General features: G+C 45.1%; 1 protein-coding gene across 3 annotated transcripts in view; it reads right to left on the reverse strand.

The window, feature by feature from the left end:
• The window catches only part of LOC109678597 (contactin-associated protein-like 4), a 130,690-nt gene extending 111,095 nt beyond the window's left edge, over positions 1 to 19,595 (reverse strand). For all 3 annotated transcript variants that reach the window (XM_074072299.1, XM_074072301.1, XM_074072298.1), the window contains exon 1: positions 19,199 to 19,595. In XM_074072299.1, coding sequence (XP_073928400.1) covers positions 19,199 to 19,286 — 88 coding nt within the window. In that variant the 5' untranslated portion in view covers positions 19,287 to 19,595. The remainder of the gene's footprint in view (positions 1 to 19,198) is intronic.
• Between the last annotated feature and the right edge of the window lie 276 nt (positions 19,596 to 19,871).

The following is a 19,871-nucleotide window of genomic DNA, read 5'->3' on the forward strand; positions in this document are numbered from 1 at the left end:
TTGAGTGGAACTGCACATGTAGGGAAGAAAGCCCTGTGGGATGCAGACCTGGCAGCCCTCCTCTCCTGTCTGTACCTTGTGGTTCCTCATCGCTGCCCAAGCATCACCTCCCAGGAGCTCCCTGCATACAAAGACCTCCTCAGACTCTTCTTTTAGGAGACTAAGGAGAAAAGAGGTTTCCCCTGGTAGAGCAGCTCATCAAGATGATGAAGCATAGCAAATCACTGAAGCCTGAGGTGTTGCCAGATGGAGGGGATGATAGAGCAAAGAAATGCACACAAGCCAGCCACATAGGATGAGGAGAGACTGTGAGAAGTACACACGACAAAGGGGACTCTGCTCCAAACCCGAGAATCATGGAGTCAGGCTTGTCTGCATTCTGGCAGATTGAGGACAGAGGACAGAGGGTGCTGTTCTTTGAGGTGCAGCAGCAGGCAGGAGACATGGCCAGCCCAGGACTGCTGTCACTATTGATTTTACATTGTGTGGTACATTCAGATACACTCATACACATCCATCCGTATCTGTATCTACTGTATGTACACAATTCTAATTAAAATTTAAAAATAAAATATCAGAATACACACATGACGTGTTATGTTGGCATAAAAATAGAAACAGAGTCAGCCATATGAACTGTGCTTTGCCTCCAAGGCTCTCCACTTTGGATATAGCAGACTAAGTAAATCCCGTCCTAACAGGGAAGCAATCATGACTTCTCTGGACCTTCCAGCTGGCTGACATCACAAGACAGCAAAATGGACAGATTCCAGAATGACCGTCCACCTGGGCAGAGCAGGAGAGATGTACACTAGCAGGGAGGTGGAAGAAGGCAGCTACAATCTTAGTTCATTTTAAGGCTGACTCTGTGCCTCTGTGGCAATTCAGCATATCTAGGGTTCTAGACCCAGAAGCACACAATCACATTCCATCTCTTTCCTGGGTCTTGGTGGGTTTCATGAGAAATACTGGGGGTAGAGCAGGGCAGGGGCTGGAGAGAGTCTTCTTCAGACTCGGGGTGCTCAGGGTTAGCTGCCACTGGAGGACATGTGGACTCTAGACCTTCCCTAGATGCTTCTCACACAGGAAGCAAAGGCTGTGACCATGGTGCACAGGACAGATCTACTTTGGGAACAGAGGGGAGGCAGGAGCTGAGGATGAGACAGGAAGTGTGCATAGGTCCGGGATCCTACTCTGACAGGAAGCAGAGGGTTGTGACTTCTGGAGCAACACAGGAAATCTGTGCTGCCCAGGTACTGGGTAGCATTGGGCCCAGGAAGCAGATGTCACCAAGAAGATACATTTCTGAAGCCTAGTGCACACACTATGCCAAATACCAGGGCTTCATCAAGAACTGAAGGGCCTGTCTGCATCACACCAGGCCTGAGTGACCACTGAGGAGACACCACCTCTGAGACTCAGGTCATGCAGGCATCTGAAACCAAAAGGTGGGGTAGAGCACGGAGAGAAGACCTTGGCCACCCAGACACCACACCAAGCCCAAGGCAACCACAGTACCCAACAGAGTAACTTAAAGTCTGTGATGCAAAGGGAACTATAGCAAGAAGGCAAAACCCAGCCCAACTTGGGGCCAAATCAACTTAGCACAACACATGGAGGCCTAAGGCATGCTATGTCACAGGAGAAAACTGTGCAATTGAGCCTCTGGTTTTCTCTATGTGGTGTCTCCTATTCAATGAAAAAGTTCAAGATGCACAAGTTGGGAAAAACACAACCCATTTTCAAGGGGTGAAGCAGCAGACAGACTGATCCAAGGAAGGTTAGATGTTGAGTCTCCTGGCCAGGATTTCCAAACTACAATGTATGTGGCAAAGGAAAGGTGGACAGGTGAGGGATTCTAGCTCAGACATGAAGCCTGAGCTCTGAGAATGGAAACCACAAAACCAGAGACTTTCCCACAACCAACAAAGAGAGCCAAGTACATCAGCTAAACCCAGGCAGGACAAATAAAAGAAAAATAGTATGTATAGTTGATACACCACAGCCAAACTGTAGAAGACCAAAGAAGTGAGGGAAGAAGGCTGATCCTAAGAGGAAAGGCAGCTCAACAAGCTACCTGTCCATCAAAAATGACAGGGCCTCATGAATGCCCAAAGGAAAGTGCTGGCCTGGGGTCTTGTAACCAGCAGCAACCTCCTTCAGAAGGAAGATGGCATGTCATCACTTCCAGATCAGAAGAAGCTGAATAGCTGACTGCAGGGTGACATTCACCCTGAGAAATGTCAAAGGCAGTCAATCCAGACAAAAAAGTGTGACATGAGCTGGAAATGGGGACCTAAACAATGAAATAAAAAGTTCTGAAAGTGTGAAAATGAGGATCAGTATAAAATATATTTAATTTTTTTTAGTTTCTTTAAAATGCAACACACTGCCTAAAGCAAGGATAGTAACAATGTACCTTGCGGTTTATAAATATGTAGCAAGAGAATCAGGACACACAGTGGATGGAAGGAGAGAGATGGAAGTACACAGCTGTACTTCGTAGCAGGGAGGAGGCCCTCACAGCAAGCAAGTCTGTGTTCTGATAATATAGCAAGGAAGAGGGGAATGAAATAACAAGGAGCTAAGACTTAAAAAATCTAAAAATAAAAAAGATCATATAGCACTGAGGGCAAAATAGCCAATACAGCTGCATACAGCCATATATGGGTTAAACCTTGCTTCTTGCTTCTATAACCTGCTCACTAGGGTATATGAGGTAAGGCCCCTTTGTTCTCGGGGCTCAGGCTTTAGATGTGAATCTGCTGAGCTGCTGCTGGTAGGCTAATAGATATTGCTTCCTGACAAGCCTTGGTGTCCTGTTTCCCTGCTTAAATATACTGCAACACTTTCGTTCAGACTTTAATAAGTTAAACATGTATATCTTAAGCATTACAACAGTCATCACAGGGCCCGTTAACAATGGAAATAAAACACAAACAGAAAAAGAACTACAAAATTTGAGAAGAAACCAGGAAAATTGTTGTCCGAGTGGCTTCAAAGTTGAAAGGAAGAGCAGAGTTCAAGGATTCTTTTTCCACAACAGCCCTTTGCCTGAGCCTTGCCAACAGCCAAAATGCGACTACCTGAAAGCAGTCTCTTGGCAGGCAGGGGAAGGATGCAGCCTGTTTTGACTGCCTGGACATCAGGTCAACAGGATGTCACCTCCCTGAGGACACACATGTCATCTGTCTGTACTACACTGACCCCAGCATCCCGAGGGAATCCAGGTCTTAGCAGGTGAAAACTGGAGAACTCATGACTTATTTTGCAGCCTCAGTCCCTCCCTTGAATTTGTAGATGAGGGCCAAATTCCCACTGTTTGAAGGTTATGGAGATTGTCATAATCTCATTTGGAGTACTATAAAAAATAATAGTGACTGGTTACATATTTTTTAAAAACCTGAAATAGTTAAGAAAGAGAAAAAAGAGCCAAGAAAAGAGAGTATGGGGGATCAAATCATTTTAGTATATCTACAGTTGATACATAAGAGCAGAGACTTTAAATGAAAATTAAGTGGAACTTTTGTGATGTGTCATGAGGAGTCAGAAGTATGATTTCCTTCTAAATTTGCCAGATGAAAAATCAAGGTTTTCTACTTGTAAAACTTCAGGCTGCAAGTTTTAAAATTCCTCAAAGGAACTCCTACAAGTAAGAAAGTCCTTGCAATTTGCAAAACATGTTTGTATTTATTACATAATATAAATTACATAATTTCCCCATGGGATATCAGTTACTATTTTTGGTAACTGCATTATCAAATTTATTTCAGAGCTATGACTTCTGTTTTCAGATTTTTAGAATAAACCCTAAGTAAAATGGGAAAATTCCTTTGACCCTTTCAGTTTTTCATTTGTTTGTTTTGCAGTACTAGGGATTGAACCAGACCCTCCAGCACACTGGGCCATGCTAGACCCATGACACCATCTCTTTTGTTTTGTATTTTGTTTTTGACATAGAGTCTGCTTAACTCCACTCATGATCCTCCTTCCTCCACCTCCTGAGTAGCTGAGATTACAGGCATAAGCCAGCGTGCCTGGCTCCTTCATCCCTTTATAATGGTCATTTTTGATAATGTCATCTCTCAAATATAAGCTGAGTTGAAGAAAATAGTTAAAATGTCCTCAAGACAAGGGACACTGACCTAGGACTAGGCTGAGGGGCATTTTAGGAACTGTGTATTTGCTTTGTCAGAGGACACACTGTTGGTTCCTTGCTGCCCTGGACACTCCCAGGGACAGCTGTGATGGCTCTGCTGTCCTCCATGAGAGTCCGCTGGGTGGACCTGGGAGTTTCCTCCTGTGCTACATCAGTGATAATTTCCATGGACAGAGTAAAGTCAGTTTATTCTAAACAAGGTTTTCAAAAGACCACTGACAAAACCCAGTTTTCTGACTTTGTTGAAGAGGAATCAGCAACAAGGAAGTGACCAGCTCACAGCACCAATCAACACAGAGCATGGGGGAATGTTCTGGGCTGAGGCAGGGGACCCAGGGTCAGGTGTATAAGGTGGTTGGTTGGTGATGAATTAGGAAGTATCAGGATGGATATTTCCCTGGATGAGCAGACTGTGGAGGTTACCCGTAGGTCCTTAGTAGAGGGAAGTCACCCAGATGCCTCACAGGGTATACCCTCAGAGATGTCCAGAGGCCTCTTCGCCTTACTGGCCAACACTTACTGTCACTGTCCTGTAGGAGCAAGGACAAGGGCCAGGCAAGTCAGCCAAGGGACACTGCCAGGGAGAGGTGGCTATTGAAGATGTCTTCTAGCCTCAGAGGAAAAGCTTTCGTCCTAATAATTCTATGATGTTATTTATATCTTTGCTCACATTTTCTAACAGACCTACAGTGTAGTTTTCCAGAAGCTATATGAATCATCCCACTTATGTGAGGAAGCTGTGGAAGGACCCTCCCCTTCAAGGGCAGTTCTCTGAGGCTGGCTTTCTTTCTAGTCCTAGCAGGACAAGGGAAGGGGCCTGTGAGAACCCAGTTTTGCATGTCCAGGGCATTAGAGATTCACACGAGAGTCACATGAAGCAACCCTTCTCACTGTGCCTTGTTTTGTTTTGGAAAATGGAACATTTTAGAAAAATATGTTCCTATGTTAACCTGTAGCAGATCCATCATTGTTATTTTCAAACAAGTTAATACATAAATACCACAACCAATCTCAGCATTAATGTCTAACATAATACTGACAGCTATAACCCATAGAGATAGAAGTCTTAGGTCCTCAACAGTGTCCCAGGTCACAGGGATTTGAGGCAGCCATGTGTCACCTGCTGCTTCTGCAGCTGGTGGTGCCCAGTGTGTCCTCCAGCAGAGAGTTGTGTGTGCTCACCCTCAACGAAACACACACACAAATATTGGGCAAACACCAAAGGAGTTTTTGCAAAATAATTATTTCACTTAACTAACAATGTTTATTCAAAATTATACACCATTTTCATTATAAAAGTAGAATATTCAATCATTTTAAAGGTGTGTGTTTACAGAGGAGTGCAGAGCAAAATTGGGTTACACCATTTTCATTATAAAAGAAGAATATTCAATCATTTTAAAGGTGTGTGTTTACAGAGGAGTGCAGAGCAAAATTGGGTTACCTTTAAATAAACGAATGCTCTCTTATTTCTTACTCATCAATTTATGTACACTACACAACTATAGCAATTTCTATGTTTCATATTGTCTTCATGGGGAAGCAGCTGGGAATTTCAGGTAAAAGGTTACCTGAAGAGGCAATTTGAAACAATTTCTTTTATGTCTTCCTAGGAAGATGCAAGAGAAGGTTGGAACACTATTTTACTCAGAAATATCTGACACTTCAATGAGTATTGATAGAACAATAATGTCGCCATTTTGTGAATCAGCCAAAATGGCAGCCCCGCCCTTAAACAAATTCCCGTGCTCTAAGACAGCCCCACCCCTACCAGCACCTGTACTAACTTCCTTACCCTCCCCTTCTATAAAAGCCACTGCTCTCCCAGGCTCTGGGCTGCGCCATCTTTTCCCTGGCCTGCCATCAAACCTTGCTCTATGGACGTGAGTTTTCTCGTGAGCCTTCTTTGAGAGCGGCGTTTTTCCTAACAAGTATACCTTGCATTTTCCTTGCAAATCTGAACCTATGTCCCTATATTCTGTGAAGGCATTGTGTCAGTATTGATAACATGACAGGAATCCTCAGCTCCCCCATAGCTGCAGCCACACTGCTTCCTGTGAATGGCGCGAGGTGGGGTATTGACCCCACAAGCGGGTAGGACCCCTCAAGGAGTGTGTTTACAGGGAGGTAGCCATGTGCTAGCATCTTGGCAACTTGCAGATATAAAAACCAGTGTGGTTGTAGCTCCACCATAAATACTTTAAATAGCAACGTGCAAAAACTACTCAGTTGGTATTATCTCTAGGAAAAACACAAGACACTGAACGTGGATTTTTGTTTTCAAAGAGAAAAATCCCATTTTGTGATTTCAGTTGCAAGCTTCAAGGCATCCCCTTACACATAGTGTTATACCTTGTAGTTACCTCCACTGTGCACACCCTGTGCAGAACTGGCTTCCCCTGTCCCCACCCCACGTCCACCTCAGGAATTTTGGTCCAGATGATTAAGGACAATGCTGGACTGTGGCCTTGGAAGATAGGAATCGCCCACGTCCTGAATTCTGGAAGCGGCTCATGGCACAGACCCTCACATAGCTCAGATAAGACCCCAAAGCCCCTGGTTTACCAAGGATGAGGATGTGGGTGATTGTGAGATGTCTACTTATGGGGAGAGCGGAATATGAGAAGCTTATGAGAACTGGACATAAGCAAGGTGAGAGATGCAGTGCAACTGTTTTTCCTCAGATTATCTGTAGGCTGAGGCAGGCACAGCCCCAGCCATGGAAGAGGGAAATGCAGAACAGCTGCTTCTAAGTTGTTTACATTCAGAGAAGCAGGATGGAAGGTTTCTCCTGTTACAATGTCACACCCCTCCCCAGGAAGCACTGCTCCACCCTGTTTACCACTGGATATAAGACTCACTGAAGGAGGACGCCAGGCTTTTGCTTTTTGACTTTTTGATGGAGAAGGCTTTTGGGCTTTTGGCTTTTTGGTGTGGAAGGCTTTTGGAAGGGAAAAGAATTACTGAAGGGAAAAAGATTGTTGAAGGGAAAAGAGTTGCTAAAGGGGAATTGCTAGCAAGCCTGAAGGCCAAGACTTTAAGAAAGCTAAAGAGACAGTGTAAGTCTGGGGGCAAAGACTTTGATGCTAAAGAACAGCTAAGAGAAAACATGGGACAGAGCAAGTCTAAGGAAAGAGGTTTTAAAGAACTGTAAAGGAGTAAGGCCTTAAAGAATAAAGATAAAGAAAGGAAGCAATGAGGGTTGTGCATCTCCACCCAAGTGCCCAACACACCTAATCCAACTTTCTGTCTGTCTATCCTATGTCCTTTCTGCATCTCCAGCCACCCCAGTTAGGTTCAGTAATAACAAGGGAGCGAGAAGAAATAGTTTGCTCCACACTTAGTGTTGGAGAAAATATGCAGGTAGCTGCTTTCCTCCCACCTCTGGACCCAGCAGCCCTCCCAGTCCAGAGTCCACTCCTCAGCCCTCAGTAACCCACACCAGTTACTCTGTTCTGTTCACTCCTTCCTGAAGAGGAAAAGTTTTTCTTCATCCCTTGCAGACCTTGAGGTCACAGTCCCCATTTGCAATTATCCCTTTAAATAAAGTATTTGTCTTAAACCAGACTTTTAAAAAGTTTAATGTTATAAAGGATAACATATTTCATTATATCTAATCATAAATTTGTTTACTTATTTTTAGGCACAAGTGCCTCTTTCACAGTTTCCCTTAGGGATATTCTTGTCCTGCCTTCAACAGCTGACTCTGTTCAGAGGTCTGTGAATGGACAAAACTTGTGCCCTTGTTCTTAGCCTCTGTGAGCTGAGCCTTGGTATGTGGGCAGTTTCTGTGTGAACAGTTTCACTTCCAAAACTGCCAGTCTCCATTTGAAGGTGACCTCCACTGTCTTTTGTCTCCTGAAGAGAAGGCCAATGTTTGCTCTCAGGTGGGTGCTGTTTATTTCCACAAAGAACCCTGGAGTCCCCCTTTCCCTTAGATGATTTTGTCTCATTTATGTCTCTCGCACCAGTGGAGAATTTTCAACCTAAACCCTCATGCGCCTCAGCTTCTGGCCAATTTTCTCCTGTGTTTGAAACCACTGATTCTGCACTATATTGGGACCTACACTGTAGCAAGCAGGGGACAGTTGTACATGAGGCTGTGATTCTGCCCCAGCCCTGGCTGGTGTCCAGGACCCTCTGGCCCCTCATGGAGCCACACTGCAGGCACTGCTCCCTCATCCTCTTCTATGGGGCGGGTTTCCCCTTTCCAGGAGCTGCAGATCTTAGGGGTCCTGACCTCAGGGAAGAGGATGCTGTGACCCCATCTGCCTGTGCAGAGCCACACACTGCCCCCAACAAGCACTTCACAGACCAGTCCCGAAACCCCACCAGTCTGGCCCCTGGATCACCTCTGTCTCTGAATTCACGCTGCTTCCTCCCTGCTGGCCTCCATGGGTTTTCTTGCTTTCCCATTGTGACAGGATAGGAAATGTGTATTTGGGCTCTGGCTCTTAAATAGCTCCACCTTTTGTTCAATATTTTCTCAGTGTCCAGGTTCAGACTCAAGAGCTGATGAGGTCTTTGGAGTCTGTGTGGCCCTGGATGGCTCCTGGTCTGAAGCATCCAAGCAAATTGACAGGGAGACCTACTGTGTGATTGGGAGGGTTGGGACTTTTAACCCACCCTGTCTGACTTCTGGGGAGGGAGGGTTTGAAGGGTAAGTGGGTTACCCGGGGTCAATGATCTAGTCAGTCCTGCCAGCATAATGAAGCCTCTGCAGACGTTCCTAAACTCCAGAACAGCCTTTCCACTGTCCTTTATCACAAACCAGCAAGTGGAAGGGTCTGCTGAGCTCTGTGAGTCACAGAGGGCCAGAAATCTCTGGGGTCTTGAGAACACCCACCTGTAGGTCCTGGACCACCAAACTTCATTTTAAATGTGTGGTGGAGCAGGGGGGTACAAGGATGTGCTTTCTACACCAAAGCACTTCTGACACTGATGTGAGGGATTTCCTCCCAAACAGCCTCTGTGGACACCAGCAGGTTTGAACCATTTAACTCAGTCCTGACACTAGTTCCCTGACCCTCTGTGAATTCTGACTTAATGAGGGCCACTCAGTTTTCACTGGAAATGCTCAGAAAATCCTAACTGGTGGTTTCCTCTTTATTTTTGCCTGGAGAACAAAAAAATAACTCAATTTCATTTACTGAAGTATGCTTACAAGAATGAGTTCAGAGCAACTTATACTGTGTAGGTTGCACTTAGGTCCTCACTTCGTGGTGTTTCCTCAGCCTCTCTGGGATTCTCAGTGCCTGGGGACAGTGAGGGCTCAAGGATATGTGACCTGGAAGTGGTGCTTGGGGAAGCCCATCCACTGATGGAGCTGGGCCCTTCATTTCCATCTCAAGAGCAGGTGTGCAGGAGGCTGGTCTTGCAGGTCGAGGACATGGTCCTTCTCCTTATTTCCCTCTTTTATCATCTCTCAATTCCTCCTTCCCTGTTACTTCAAACTCCTTTTCTGTATAAAGTTGTTTTGAGGTTGTTTACCTCCCAGCACCTCCAGACCTGTGTGTATGTTGCTCACTTGAGAATGTGAACATTTGGGTTTGTCCTGTACTCACAGCCTCTGTGATAAAGTGTGGTGTTTGTGGAGGGGCTGATGTAATTGACAAGCCCCCATGACAGGTGGGGTGATTATGCAGCCTCCCAGATGAGGCTGTCCACACACTGTTACTATTGTTATAGCCCCACAGCAGCGAGTCCAGCTTGGTTGGAGGTGTCTCACAGAAGACAGTTGCTAACAGGGAGCTGCATGCCTCAGAGCAAGGGTCTGATGACCCCAAGGGGGGTTTACAGGTGGGCAGCTATGCTGGCAGGTAGCCTGGCAACTATGTGACTCATATGGGGCCATGACACATGGTGCAGATGATCAGTAACAGGGGCCTAGAGACTCAGCCGTCTTTATTTTTCTCCTTAACATTCAGCATTGAAGACAGCATATAAAACTGGCCTTCAAGAAGCTTCATGAAGCTTACCCACTACTGCTGTGAGCTTCTTTGCAAAACCCAACTTGTTCAGCTGGGAGGCCGTGGTGCAGTAGGAGGGCTTGAGAGGGGTGATTTACACAACCCAAGAATGAGAGAAAGAAGCAGGAGGTCCAACTCCCACACCACATAGCCCAAGGATGGAGGGAGCAGTATGGCAGACCCATAGGGATGACTGACCCTAGAATGTATGGGATCACGAGTGTCCAGAAAGCTTGACGTAGTAGAGGGTGATTATTTGGTGTTAATTGAAATAGCACTTTCTGCACCTGGAACCTTTTGGGGTTTAGAACACACCACCCCAGGACCTGCCCTTTGGGGTGTTAATCACCTTGAGCTGCAGGCCTCTGAAAAGCAGCCTCTGTTGGACTCAGTGCCTCCCCATGTGCTGGGCACCCCTCACACCAGGAAGGGAGAAAATTCCATTCACCGGGGCGGGTGTTGACATTGAGACATGCCCACAAACACACCTAGACCCACAGCTGTCTCTTGCCTATTAGCTTCCCCCATGTATTTCCTGGTCACTCCCCACTATTTTCCATCCCTAGAAAAATCTATGTGCTTTCTGACTGTTGATCTGCCCTTTATCAGCTTAGTCTTTAGGCCCCAGCCAAATCTACCAGAGCCCCTTTCCTTCTCCCCTGCATACCAGGCTAGGGGTAAGACTTCCTGAGTTTCCTGCCAGCTTCTCCTGCTGCAGACTCTCTGCATGCACAAACATGTACACTTCACATTCCACACACATGCACCAGCCTCCACACCAACACACACTCACACATCCACACTCATACTCATATACCCCCACAAACCCACACTACCACCCTCACACTCCACACACACCTACACTTATCTCCCTCTCAAAACCCACATAACCACCCCTGATACCAACACATACTCACCAGCCTCTACACCAGCACAACACCCACACCCATACTCACACACCAACACACACCCACAAACATGCACACATAACTCCATCCCATTCACCTTACCAGGGCAGGCTCACCTCATCTTCGGGCCTTCTGCTCTCTGGAAAGTCTGGTGTTGGGTAATTCTGAAGACAACCACATTTAAGTAATTGTCAACTTTGACCCAGTCTGATTCCCTTAAGCCCCATTTGTAGCAGCTGCAATTGCCAGAAATCTGACCATTGAGAATTAGAAGAGGACATTTTCCTCTAATGGCCATCAATGAGTTGTGTTATAAATATCAGCACATTTTTATTGCTTGTTTGTTATTGATACCTTTTTAGGCTAGGTGCATCTGGTTCTGCTTTTTTCTAAATATATGTGAGGGAACATATATTATGTAATAATATGAATTGTATAGTCACATACACACCATTAACAACTTTGGGATTTAAAACCTCAGAAGTAACTAGGCACTGGTGGCTCACACCTGGAATCCTAGCTACTTGGGAGGTTGAGATCCAGAAGACTGTGGTTTGAGTCCAGCTTGGGCAAAAAGTTCATGAGACTCCATCTCCAAAATAACCAGAGCAAAATGGACTGGAGGTGTGGCTCAAGTGGTAGAGTGTCTGTTTGCAAGTGTGAAGCCTTGGGTTCAAACCCAGTCCCATAAAAAGCAAAACAAAAAAACCCTTCAGAGGTAGTTTGCCACCTACTCTATTAAACTGGAGGTGAAATTTGAATAATCATGTAATAGTTAATGACTTGAACTATTTAAAATGTCAAGTGCCTCTAGGTTCAATCATTTTACAAATTATTATGCCAGACGTGCTCACTATTGGGAACATGAAGAGTGCCACTTCCTACGGTTTTATCGCTTCCCTGTTAAATTGCTTCCACTTTTATTTTCTCACCAGCAATGATGGAAACTCTTATAAAAATCAGCCACCAAGCCAAACATGTTCCCTCTCTACTACTCTCCAACACTGGGTTTCCTGTAGGCTTTCCAGGGCCAGAGACTGCAAAAGGCTCAGTGTTACATCCTGCCATTACTAGCTGTGGGCATCTGCAGGCTCTGGGACTAAAATGGAAAACATGCATCCTCACTCACCATATTCCAGGGAATATGTTGAGTGAATATTCTGGGAAGTGTGTGTGTGCGCGCGCACAAACTTTACAGCTATGCTGAATGTTGTTCCCCCAAAATGACCAGAGCCAGTCTCTTCCCCAAAGCTGTGTCTAGTTGGCTATGTTGTCCTTAGTCCTCTGGAAGACTACTTGGCCCCATGTCTCAGACTGAGAATGACCACAGTTGAAGGGGGACAAGCCAGAGTCTGCACATCTCTGTTAGCGGAAACGTAGGACTCAGATCTGGAGTTGCAGGGTGCCGCTGGTCTCGTGTTTTCTAAGAACTGATGTGGAGAGGTCTAATCATGCCACATTATGCCCACATTCCCCATCTCCAGGAAGAGGGGACAACTTCACCTCCTTTGATGGTTTGAAATTTCTCTTCTCAGGTATTTTACATGTTCTGATTTATTTTCAGAATAACCCTGCTGTCTCACAAATGCCATGTTATATGTGACTGTTGGCTCATGCAAACTTCCAAAGCTTCACATGTCTTGCTTTCACGTGGTATTAGAGAAAAGTCCATGTCCCTCTGAATTTGTTCTGCTTTAGGTGAACAAGAAAATATGAATTCATCACTTTTTACTGAGAAGTGCTGAAGAGTAGATATTATTAGTTGTTTTTATCATCAGAAATTGGTGAGTTAAAGGGTAATTCTAGCATCCCTAATTGAAATGTCTATGTGGTGTTGATCTCTGTGTTTGTGCCATGTGGAAATCTCTCCCCCAGCTCTAAGCAATTCTTTATATCTACTCTGTTATCAGCACCCTGTGATATGTTCCCTCACACATATTTAGAAAAAAGCAGAAACAGATACACCTAACCTAAAAAGGAAATAATGAACAAGCAATAAACATGTGCAGATATTTATAATGAAGCCACTAATTGGGTGAATATTCATCCACTAGCTCTAAAGTCAGACATGGAAATTGTTTCAGGAAGAAGAAAGCTTGTGGGTTCATGTCTGAATGCATTCTGAGGCTATTTGCTCTTAGTGGGAGGGAAGGCAAGGACCAAGATAAGGAGCCCTAGGTTTGCAGGAATCCTGACACTGCCCTGTAAGGCCCAAGTTCACATGAATCTGCATTTCCGAAAAGGATGGCAAACAAATTCCAGGATATTAGAGACTTTCTACACCCAGCTCCCTTCACACACAGCCCACCAAAACTTTAAGATGAAGAACTGCAGTAAAGCCCTGTGTGTCCCATCATGCCATCACAGAGATAATGCTGGCCTGGCACACAGTCACCCTGAGGTGCAAACTCCAGATTCCAGCTGCGGAGGCTCCACCTTTGTGGGCAAGTGGCACCAAGAGTTGGTGGGGGGGGGAGGCCCGAGATGCTCCATAGAGAAGAGGGGAGGTTAGAAAAGTGGACTGGGACAAAAAACCCTCCACCTTGAAGAGAAAGTCCAGCACAAAGTGTTGAAGTCCTTCTTGGGGTTAGGACTCATGGGTCAGCCTGCCTACTCCTGGTGACCTGCCTGTGAGGCGCCTGGAAGAGCTGCTTCTGGAGGGAGCAGGTAAGTGGGGGCTGCCCTCGGAGATAAGGATGGGGGAAATTAGGCACTGTAGAGAAGTGGGGAACATGAGGCACCAAATGGCAGCCCTCCCACTGCACCTCTGGCCACCACCAACAATCTGTGAATATTAACTTCAAAAAGTTAACATGAGTCCCATCCACCAAAGTCTAGCCATAAAATACCTTTATTTAGGCAACCGTAAGGACAAAGGTAAAATAAAAAGATATTTCAGCTATTGAACACCTCCACCCACCAAATTAAAGGTTCACTGTATGTTTACGAATTTCTCAAAAACAAAATTTATCAAAGCAATGTTGAGAAAAGTATTTAACGTTTGAATCCAGTAACTTCCTGAAGAAGAAAATCTAAGTCTTTATCTATGGGCCTAGGGAAATCCATCCAGAAGTTTAGAATTTAAATACAAAACAAGAATCTCTAGGTCAAACTTAGTTACAAAGTAAATAGACAAAACCCTTGCTGATAACAGTCTTCCAAGGAGCCTGTGGATGGCCATGGTGTTGAATTCCAACCCCATTCCCAGACTGGAAACATTGATTAGTGTCACAAAAGGTGCAACACCAAGACAGAACACAAGCAAGGCTTTCTGCTACCAGCTGAAATAAATAGAAGCAAAGAAGACAAACCTCAGGGATGGAACGTGTTAAACATAACATGTGCAACAGCTGCAACATTAAGTGCAAGATAGCAATGGCACAAGATATTATGAAAGTCACACGTATTAAAAAGAAAAAAAATGAAAGCCTTTGAAATTGTACAAAAGCAAATCCAACCTATGAGAAGTACAATAGACAGGTCAAAGCACAATGGCTCCTGAGGTAAGATGAACTGTGCAGATTTGTGCCAATAGCTCGGGACAGTGACTCCAGCCAGGTGGGACACAAGGCTAAGTGCACCACATGTGAGGAAGATATTTCTGCAGCCGTCAAGCAGCAGCCACCACAAGATCCAATGGCATGAAAGCCTCTGGTCAAACACCCCAGTGGCCAGCTACCCAGGGAAAACTCCAGCAAGAACAAGCAGAAACAGAAACACTGTGACCAGGAAATTATAAAACAGCATTCTGAGGATGATATTAAGAACAAGCACAATACCGAGCATTTTAGTTTGTTCATAAAGAAAACCTTAGAGATGTAGACCAAGACTGTCAGGTGGTAAAGAAGATCCTCTTCCACAGACATGTAAGGTTATATAATCATCACAAAGAAATTATTGCATAAAATGAGAACATTGTGAACCTCAATCTCTGATCACAACAAAATAAACAATAAGTTAGAAATAAGAGAAAAGTAGGATTGAGAATGTAAGGGTGAAGAAGGTCTCGGTGTCCATAAAATAGACATTTTTCAATTTATCTAATTCCAGCCACTTATTAGTGGTGCTCAGGAGAGCCATCAAGATCAGAAATAAGGGAGGAAACCTGATCTCCCCACCAAGTTGTGTTGGGAAAATCTTTCAGTGTATCAGGCAAGAGGAAAGGAGGCAGCACACACACAGACAACATGAACAGAGACACATACACAAACATACACAGAGATGCACACAACACACACACAGAAAAGCAAAACACTGAAAAAGAAGTAAATGGTTCCTCTTACAGGTGACTGATCGAATATTTGGAAACTATCACAGCATTAATGACAAATGATATCTTGAAAATTCAACAGTAGGATTACAGAACAGAAAATCAACATGGAAGATGTTGATGGGAGAGAAAACTAGGTTCACAACTTGAGAAGCAGAGCTCAAGCAGAAGCTCGTGAACGATAGTGACACACCTGGAAGGAGAAAAGAGCATTTGCTCACCACCACCAACACACTGCTTCTCTTTAAGTTAAGTAAGGGAATGTGGTCAGATCAGAACCTCAGCCACTTCCCCTCTTTCTAGAGCTAAAGGATTGACACCGAAGTACTTCTACAAAGTAAGTACACTAGAATAAGAAGCTGAGAGAGAGAGAGAGAGAGAGAGAAAGCAGTAGATAATGGAATCAAATACTAAGACAGCAGTAGATGCCAGTGTACAATAGGAAATTAATTTTTAAATAGAGGTCATTCTGAAGTCACAGAGGCAAAGTCCTTTTATCCAACTGTGGGAGCACTTGGGTTGCCATTTGGAGAAAATTTCAAGTTAAATTTGTTCGTCACACTCGACACAAGAGTAAAACTCAATGGACTAGACTGGAAGAGTTCTACACTAAGAAAGCCAAAACAAGACTCCTAAGTTGGATGAGATTTTAAAAGCTTTAGATTATCACCCCTTAACAAAGGAGCAGTGTAAGCACTATCAAAAGACAAATAACAGCTTAGGAGGAAATATTTGCAAATTATATTATAGAGAGCTTCTAGCCTTAGTAAGTAGAGAGCTTTTTAAAACAGAAGAAAACAGTCTTACAGAAATATAAGCAAAATGCCTGAATGAACAACTCGTTTATGTATATGCCATATCTGAAAAACTGTACTTTACTGATAAGAAAAATATGAATTAAAACTCATTAAGAATGCACTTCCCCACATCAGATTGGGAGGATGGGCCAGCCACTGCTGTGGGCGCAAACGTCACCATGGCAGGAAGACAATGGGCCAAGGCTCCCTTCAGAGCATGGACCCTTGGCTCTCATTGGCAACTGCACCTCTGGAAACTTATCCTGAATGACCATCTGCAATAATGCAGAACTCATCTGTGAGACATAACTTATTGCATCATTATTTTCTTATTTTAAAACATGGAAATACATGAGTATGTACATCTAGACTATCAGTACATTTCTACAGTGAAAGGAGGATTTCTGTGGACCAAGGAAGAGAAACTTCCAGGGTATGTTAGCTGAAAACAAAAAAGGAATTTGTATAGCATTTTGTGTAGAAAAGGAGAAATTTACAATATAACACACACACACACACAGGTACTAATACCTGCAGAACAAAACATAGGAATTATAAATTAGACACTAATGGAGTTAGGCGAAATACAGGTCCCAAAGCTGAGTCAAACAGGCACCTGATCCTTCCATGGAGAGCAAACCTGAGTCAGTGGTCTGACACTCCCTACCCCTGGTTCTTGCTCTGAATTTCTTCCCACACTGCTTTGTGTCATGGTAGGACCACAGAGTACTGCTCTCACGCCCTGGGAGGCAGGTTCTTAGGAAGGACAGGGAGGCACAGAATGGGAATTTTTAAAACATGGGATGTTGGAAAGCAAAGTAGAGCCTGCAGGTGGGGATGGATTGGGATGCAGCAGGATGAGTTTATCTGTTGATCCCCGTGGACACAGCCTCGCTGCAGACAAGGTTGACCACCACCCAGCCCAGAGTCAATGATGCCCTGGCTTCTGAGAAAGCTCACTGACTTCTGCTTCTGAATTATTTTCCCCGCTAAACAAAACTGGGGTTCCTTAGAAGAAAGGAATAAAACCTGGCTAGAAAGTGAGGAAGAGCTCCAAGAATGATGAGGACAGATGGACAGGACGTGGAGCAGGCAAAGGGCTCCTGCCGGCCAGGTCTAGGGAGACATGAACATCAAACCCAACAGAGCAGGAGATTACAACTCAGTGTGATCCAATTGGTGGAGGAGTCAAAGTGCACCCACTGGGAGACTGGTGAGTGAGAACTTAGGGAGCAGGGATGCTCTCCCAGCTGAGCAGTGACTACCTGGACAGAAAGACATCTTTTGCAACCATTTTAGCAGATTTAATGACTCTAATTTTATGTACCGAAAATTTTAATTTCATACTTTGGAATGTTGACTATTTAATAAAGAGATCAAATGCTTTCTGAATTCAGGGAGACTGAAAAGATAAAAACCAGTACTTGATTTGCAGGCACTGGGGTTAAGACAGGACTTCATCAGAGCCATGTCTATAGCCACACTGGAGGGGCTTTCAGAAGGATCCACCTGCTCTTGCATCCTGTTCATCCCACTGGATTTCATGGCATGGGACAAGCACACAATCACAGTGGGGAAGCAGACTGCAGCCTGGTTCCTGGGGTTTGTGTTTATCTGCAGCAGTCACAGGGCTGGAGAGGCAGGGGGCTTGCTTAGCTTTCTGCTGGGCTGTTTGCAGAGTCCCGAGTATGACCTCTAGTGGGCAGTCATAATCAAGCAGTCCTTAGGGAATGGCTTTATCACCTCCAAACTTTCTGACTCTATTTGTAAGTAAATTGGCAATGCTGTTGCCCAGCTTAAGCATTTCTGTTGTTTGTTAATGTTTCATTTCATTAAATCCAACTGTTCCCTTAGCACAGAGATAAAACCCAGTTGAAGGAGCAGTGCAGCATCAGCCTGTCCATCCCAGCAGTGACTGACACGCAGGGCATTAGCCAAGCAATGCACAGTGTAGGTGTGGGGGCTCCTGGATCAAGGCTCCCCTGCATCCTCCAGGGCAGGAAATGCCAACCTGAACAGCATTCCAGGGCTTCCACCTGTCCCAGGAGCTCAGCTCTTAACCCCTTGCAAACTCATATAGGTGCTCATCACCCCTGCAGGAAACACACGCTGGCTGCCCTCCACATGCTGCACACCAGCCCTCAAAGAGCCTGGGGCAGAGCTTGGCCACGTCAGCTCTGAGGAAGAATGAAAATCATGATGCAGCTCAAAGAGAAGGGGGGAGGAGGGGGCTCGGGCTTGGCATTGGTCGGCCCCAGGAGAGCTGTTGCAACATACACTTCCTAGAAAACTTTGTGACGTGGAGAGGCACACAGGTAAGTCAGGTTGTGCTGAATTACATCTTTGCAATCCACAGTACTAGTCTAGAAGGAAAGACGCAAATTCCTCTAAACAAACAAACAAAAAAGAGGAACGGTGGAATGGAAACAAATGAAATACAACATCTACCCAATCTGTAAGGATGAAACTTGTCATGACCATTTCAAGTCTGGCTGATTCAGGGAGCATGGCAGAGGGGTTAATCTTTGCCTTCCTTTTAATGAAGTCTTTGTCTTGAAAACAAAGCCTTTTCCTCTGGGGGATAATGGACAATGTCCCCTTTATGGTTGGAGCTGGCCATGGCTGCTCTAGTTCGCCATACATCAGAAATTCCCACTCTCCTTATCCTAAGGTGTGATTATCCAGTCTGCAAACCTGGGAACTGCTCACATCAAATGCAGTGGAGACACAGCCCACTGGGTGCTTCCCTGTCAGCCCCAATGCTCTGACATAGATCAGTATCTGCCATTTGTTCCCTGTCAGAGATACAGCTTCAAGCTTAGAGAACTTGACCTTCCTTAATGAATATTTAAAGAAATAGTACATTTTGAACACTGTGAGCAAGTCTTACACACCAGCAGGACCATGATCACACCCATGTCCCACTTAGGTTGTACTTGGGCAGGGTCTTTTATGTTTTTGTTTCTTCGCGATAGTTCATTTTCAAAAACACATTCTGTGATCCCAGCCCTAAAAATTAACACTAAAATAAAAACATCACAGTTTAAAGTTTCAGGAGAGCTTCGTGCAAGTTTTAAATCATCTGCAGTACTTACATGAGCTTCCTGCCAGAACTGCACCCCAGCTCTGCGCAGATAAAAGGAGAAGGAGGATCCCGATGAAGGCTCTGGGAACTGACCCCATGTTTCCTTCAGGTTCCCTGGGGCCTGAAAGTCAGCAGCTGCTCTTTGCTGGAGCCCTGTGCCTGCCTTCTCAAGAGCCAGAGCAAGCTCTTCAGCTCCTCTCCCTCTTCCTTTAGTTAGTGTTCTCTCTCTCTCTCTCTCTCTCTCTCTCTCTCTCTCTCTTTCTCTCTCGTTCTCTCCCTTCTCAGTCAGCCTTGCCTCTTGAAAGAGCCTGGGGCAGAGCCTAGGTGCCCCTGCCAGCCTGGACTCTGGTTGTTGCCTCCACCTGCTGACCCTTCCCCATGACAGGTGCAGACTGAGCTTCAGCTGAGATCTCAACAGGCAGGGCTGGCTTGCTCAGCTCCTCCTCTCTGACTCATTCACCAACAAACATCAAACCTTGTCTCCCCCCTAGTGGTTCTGGGGAGGGAAGAGGCAGGCATTTGTTCTCCCATACAGGTCTGGCTCTTTGCTGTGGGCTCTGGCAGAGCCTGGAAGAAGCTTAGAGGTGATACTCAGTTATTCCTAGGCAGGAGCTGTGCTATGTGTCAGCTCAAAACAAAGTAAAGATTGAGAGAGGCAGATGTCCTTTGTACAGCAGGCTCTG

Source organism: Castor canadensis, chromosome 4 (assembly GCF_047511655.1).
Source record: "Castor canadensis chromosome 4, mCasCan1.hap1v2, whole genome shotgun sequence".
Lineage (NCBI taxonomy): Eukaryota > Metazoa > Chordata > Mammalia > Rodentia > Castoridae > Castor > Castor canadensis.